Here is a 5,256-nt window from a genome sequence, read left to right on the forward strand (position 1 = left end):
AAAAATTAGCCGGGCATGGTGGCGCATGCCTGTAGTCCCTGCTACTCGGGAGGCTGAGGCAGGAGGATCGCTTGAGCCCAGGAGTTTGAGGCTGCCGTGAGCTGTGATCGCACCACTGCACTCTACCTGGGGTGACAGAGCGAGACTCTGTCTCAAATAAATAAATACATAAACAACAATATAGTACCCACTACATACCGGCACTTTTGTGACTATTGTGCATATATTTGCGTCTCATCCCTGTGACAACGTGAAGTGGGGACCCTCTGGGGGGATGAAGCTAAGCACAGAGGGCTCCACCCAGGTAAGTGGTGGAACCGGATTCAGAACCGGTAGGCTGAGCCCACTCAGACGGCTCAGTCTGCATCGAAGTTCTCAGGAAAGGAAAGTTCTTCTAGTGCACATAGTGATTCCCACGGGGAACATTTTCTAGACAAATCGACCGTATCCTCCGGCGTCAGAAGAAAAGGACACACACGGAGGCCGAGTGTCCAGGCAGCCCCTCCCCGCGCCCCACCCACTGAGCCCCCGTCCGGGCAACGACCTCGACCTCCACGTGTTCCCAGGAATCTGGTTCCCTCCCTTCAGGCACCTGGGCTTACAGGGGACAGGAACCAAGGGGTTCCCCAGCCAAGACTCAGCATCAGAGCTGGCTTCCCTTCCACCTGCCGGCTCCCCCAGACAGCACTCCGCCCGCAGGGGGAGCCCAGCCCAGCCAGGAGAGTCTGTCCCCGGCAGACAGTCCGAGCAGACAGACGTCAGCCAGGGGGTGGCAGGAACCAAAGGAAACTCATCTGCTCACCGCGGTGCTCGCTGCGGGGGTCACGCCGAGGCTTGGCGGGGTGGACAGTGACAAAACATGCTTTCCTGGGAAAAAAAGAAAAATGCTTAATTAAGGGTTAAAACACAGCCACCTTCTGTCACCCCAAGGAAGGCCTGTCCTTATTGCACAGTTTCCCGGCTCCAGAACACCAAGAGAGCCCGAGACTGTTTGGAGCAGGAGCGTTGCCGGAGAGACAAAGGCGCATAGATCGGCGTAACGGGTGCTAATAGGTAGTATGGATTTTCCCACGTCAGATATTTTCCCATTTGTACCACAAATTGCTTTCGAACACCCTTCACGCAAGTCGTCCTACACAAAGATGGTTTTATGCATGGTATTGCTGATCTCAAATGAATGAAGAGCCCAAAGGAATAGATTTCCACGGCGGCCGTGGAGTGGCGTTAATCGCGGGGCGAGGACACCATGGAGACCCGCGAGCGCTTTCCTCCAACACAGATGGGGAGAGATGAGACCCGGCAAAGTGGCCCGGGAACCACCTCCCTGAGTTTCCCATCCCCAGGGACGCTATTACTCTGTCCTCACGACCCCACGGGGTGAACAGTAAGTAATCACGGACAATGAAGACGAGCAAAGACTGAGCCGTGACTCGCGCTGTCTGCCTGTCACCGACTTCTAATCCTCCCGCTCCCTGACGAGAACACAGACTTGGCCAGATTTTCCACTTCACTTCCAGAAACTCCCTCGAGGTCGCTTTGGGTGGCGGGAGCAGGTGAAGTCAATTTGAGCTGAGTTTTTCTCTCGTACAATCAACAGAGTCCTCACAGCTGACGGACTCAACGTCAGAACCTGAGCGGCGGGGGGGACCCAGGCCTTTCACCTCCTGGTCCCGGCACCGATGGCGTGAGGCGCCTACATGGCGGCTGTCGTTTCTTGACAGATTATTTTACGTGGACATAAAGAAACTGGGTTCGCTTGTAGGCAAATGAAAACAAAACTGTAGGGGGAAAGTGAATATTAACTTTAAAAACTGGCCAGGCACAGGTCTGTAATCCCAGCACTTTGGGAGGCTGAGGCTGGAGGATTACTTGAAGCCAGGAGTTCAAGACCAGCCTGGGCAGCATAGCGAGACCCCATCTCTAAAAAAAGTGGAAAAATTAGCTGGGCATAGTGGTGCACTTATAGTCCTAGGTACTCAGGAGGCTGAGGCAGGAGGATTGCTTGAGCCAGGGGGGTGGAGGCTGCAGTGAGCTGTGATCGTGCCACTGCACTCCAGCCTGGGTGACAGAGTGAGACCCTGTCTCTAAAAAAACAAAATTAAAAATAAAATAATAGAAACAGCTAAGACCTATCGAAAACTCGCCACATGCCAGATATTGCACTAATGGCCTCGCACGTCTGTTCACATTTTATCTCCACAACGTGTCTCTGGAGAGCCAGCGCGCAGTGTTGCTTTTATCCACCTCACAAAGGAACAAACATGATTTGAGCTGTGAAGACAAAAGGGCCACATGCTGTCTGATTCCGTGTCTATGGAGTCTCGGGAAGAAGTAGGTCCGGGAGACAGAAAGCAGCTCGGCGGCTGCTGGGCTGGGGCAGGGCAGGAGCGACTGCTTCCTGGTGTGGGGTTTCTTCTGGGGGCTTCAAACTAGACAGAGCGGGGGGTTGCACGGCATCGAGACTGTACTAAACGCCGCTGAACTGTTCACTTCTAAATGCTTAAGTTTGCGTTATGTGAATTTTTCCTCAATTCTTAAAATCCTGACTTCCCAACAGCCCGTGGCTCATGAGGGCGGAGTGGAGATTTGAACCCGGGTCCACCTGCCCGTGGGTCAGCGCCACCCCGTGCTGAGCGGGAAGAGGCATCCCGGGGGCTCCCCAAGGGATGAGCAAACACTGGTTGATGGAATGCGCCAAAGATCTGGAACATTCGTTCTCCAAAGCCTCCCCCATCATCTGTCACGGGTGCCGGGGAGCCCCGTGGTGACGAGAGCGTCCTCTCAGGTGTCTCTGGGAGACTGTGAACGCCCCTGTCTATAACCGTACCCCTGAGGTCCGCGGGGACGCGTCTCGCGCCTGCAGGCTGACACCAAGAGGGAGGAGGGACGTGCTGGGAGGGGGAGGGGGACACGAAGGTGCCCCAGGGACAGACGCCAGCCCCGCCCCAGCCCCCCGCGCACTGACCGATGGCGGCTGTGAAGTACATGGCGATCTCGTCCGGGGTCAGGGCCCGCTCCCAGATGATGAACTCGTCGAACGCTCCGTTCTCGTAGCGCTTTGTCTGGTCCTGCTCCGACCCTATCACCAGGTTGACGTCGGGGTCCCCGTAGGCGTGAGCCACCTTCCCGCTCGGGTCGGAGGTGCTCAGGGTCCCGTTGACGTAGACTTTCAGGCCCTCCTTGGACTTCCACGTAAACAGGACGTGAGTCCAGTAGGGACCTGCGGGAGACAGAGAGATCTGAGCGCCGCAGCAAAGAGCTCCCCGCGCGGGAGTCTTCTCCCGCGTTTAAGCGCATCCCTCGCCCCTGAGTCGGCCGGTCACCGTCGACCTTGCCGAGTCCTAACACGGGTCGTAACAGACCTGGCTCTCCTCAGTCCTTTGCAGCACAGGAGAGAAATCACCTTTTGCCCCATCCCCCAAACTCCAAAAGCAGTTCAAGGAGACCCTTTTATCTTAACAAAGGAGTCACAGATTTGAGTGGCTGCGAGCCAAGGTGGGTGCACCCTGCCAGGGCCGGCTTCTTCCAGACGGGGAGGGGACAGAGGGGCCGGCAGTGGCCTTCCCAGTCTAGCAGTTTGGTTTTGCTCAGTAAATAATGATCACGAAACAAACAAACAAACAAAAGAGCCTTGTTCTCATCAAGCCCTGAGCTGAGTGTGCACAAACTGGCCCTGGGGACGTCTCCACCCTACGGAAGGGACAGAGAAGAGGCTACAAAGGGACCGAGCACATGAGTCCAAGACGGAAGCTGGTGGGTGACCAGAAACAAGGCAGCTCGGAGGTGGCAGCTGTCCGTCCTTATCCGAGAACCAGAGACTGAGGCAGGGCTGAGGCAACAGTCACCGGCCAGGACAGAGGTCCCTCCACCCTCCAAAAAATAAAAAATAAAAAAATCCAAGACAGGAAGGAAAACAAAAGAAAGCAAAGATGATAAAATATTTGAAAAAGCCTAGGATACGAGCGCCAGCCGATCAGACAGGAGCCCAACAGAAAAAGCCAGAGTGGTCGGGAGCAAGGCAGGAAGGTCCCTCCTTTCCATCGTCGTACCACGAGTGCTAACTATGCAATAGGGCAAAATAATAACAATAATAAAATATTAACAAAAGCATACAGATTGGGAAGGATGCAGTAAAACTATCTCTGTTTACAGAGGACGAGATTTTCTATGCAGAAAACACAAAAGAATCAACAACAAAACCCGCTGAAACTAATAAATGATGATAGCAAAATTGCCAGACACAGGGTTAATATACGAAAGTCAACCACTTTTCTGTATACCAGCAATGAACAAATGGAATTTAAAATTAAAACAGCAAATTATCGTTTATACTGGCACTCCAAAAAAAGGAAAAAGAAATACTTGGGTATAAATGATGTGTCGCATTCTCTATGAGGAAAACGACAAAACTCTGATGAAAAAATGCAAACGAAAGCTACATAAACGGAGAGCTGTCCCATGGTCACGGCTGGGAAGACTCGACGCTGTCAAGCTGTCGAACTGATCTATGTGTTCTGCACGATCCCGGTCAGAATCCCAGAGAGTTATTTTGTGGCTATCAACACCCTGTTTAGAACTTCAGAACTGACGGTTAGTTAGAATTTGTCAATCCTGGAGTTTACATGGAGAAAGCAGCCGACCCAGAGCAGCCAGCACAGAACCGACGGTGGAGAACCTGGTCCCAGGACCGCACCACCTGGCTTGGCGACTCGCTACGAGCCTGCGGCAGTCAGGACGGGGCGAGATTCGAAAGGAAAACAGCAGACAACTGGGTCGGAACAGAGCGCGGAGCCCAGACACGGACCGGCACAGACACAGCCAAGGTTCAAAGCGGGAAGTGGAACAAAGACCGCCGTCCCCACGAAGGGGCCGGCACCTGCGCCTGCCCAGGCGCACAAGGAAGCGAATCTACGCGCAAACCTTAAATCGGTCACAAAAATTAATTTGAAATGGATTCTAGATCTGAATGTAAAATGCAAAACCGTGAAACTCCTAGAAGATAAGACAAGAGAAAGACGCAGCCGCCCATGGGTTTGGCGATGGCCGTTCAGGTACGACGCCAAGGCACAGTCCGTGAAAGACGCAGTTGACGAGCAGGGACGGCGTTAAAGCTAAGAATTTGCGCCCCCGCGATGGACGCCGTCGGGAGGAGAAGACACGCCACAGACAGGGAGGAAATACTGCAAAAGGCGTGTGGCAAAGGGCTGCTCTCGGAAATACACAAAGACTCCCCACGGGTGCAGGCACCCCCCCTCC

At 53.9% G+C, this 5,256-nt stretch overlaps 1 protein-coding gene across 1 annotated transcript in view; it reads right to left on the reverse strand.

The window, feature by feature from the left end:
- The window catches only part of ADGRD1 (adhesion G protein-coupled receptor D1), a 99,445-nt gene that overhangs the window by 71,385 nt on the left and 22,804 nt on the right, over window positions 1–5,256 (reverse strand). Inside the window, exons 7-8 of the mRNA XM_012657647.1 lie at window positions 2,966–3,239; window positions 803–867 (exon numbers count right to left, since the gene is read on the reverse strand). Of these exons, the coding sequence (XP_012513101.1) occupies window positions 803–867; window positions 2,966–3,239 (339 nt within the window). The remainder of the gene's footprint in view (window positions 1–802; window positions 868–2,965; window positions 3,240–5,256) is intronic.

This window comes from Propithecus coquereli, unplaced genomic scaffold (assembly GCF_000956105.1).
Source record: "Propithecus coquereli isolate 6110/MARCELLA unplaced genomic scaffold, Pcoq_1.0 Scaffold556, whole genome shotgun sequence".
Lineage (NCBI taxonomy): Eukaryota > Metazoa > Chordata > Mammalia > Primates > Indriidae > Propithecus > Propithecus coquereli.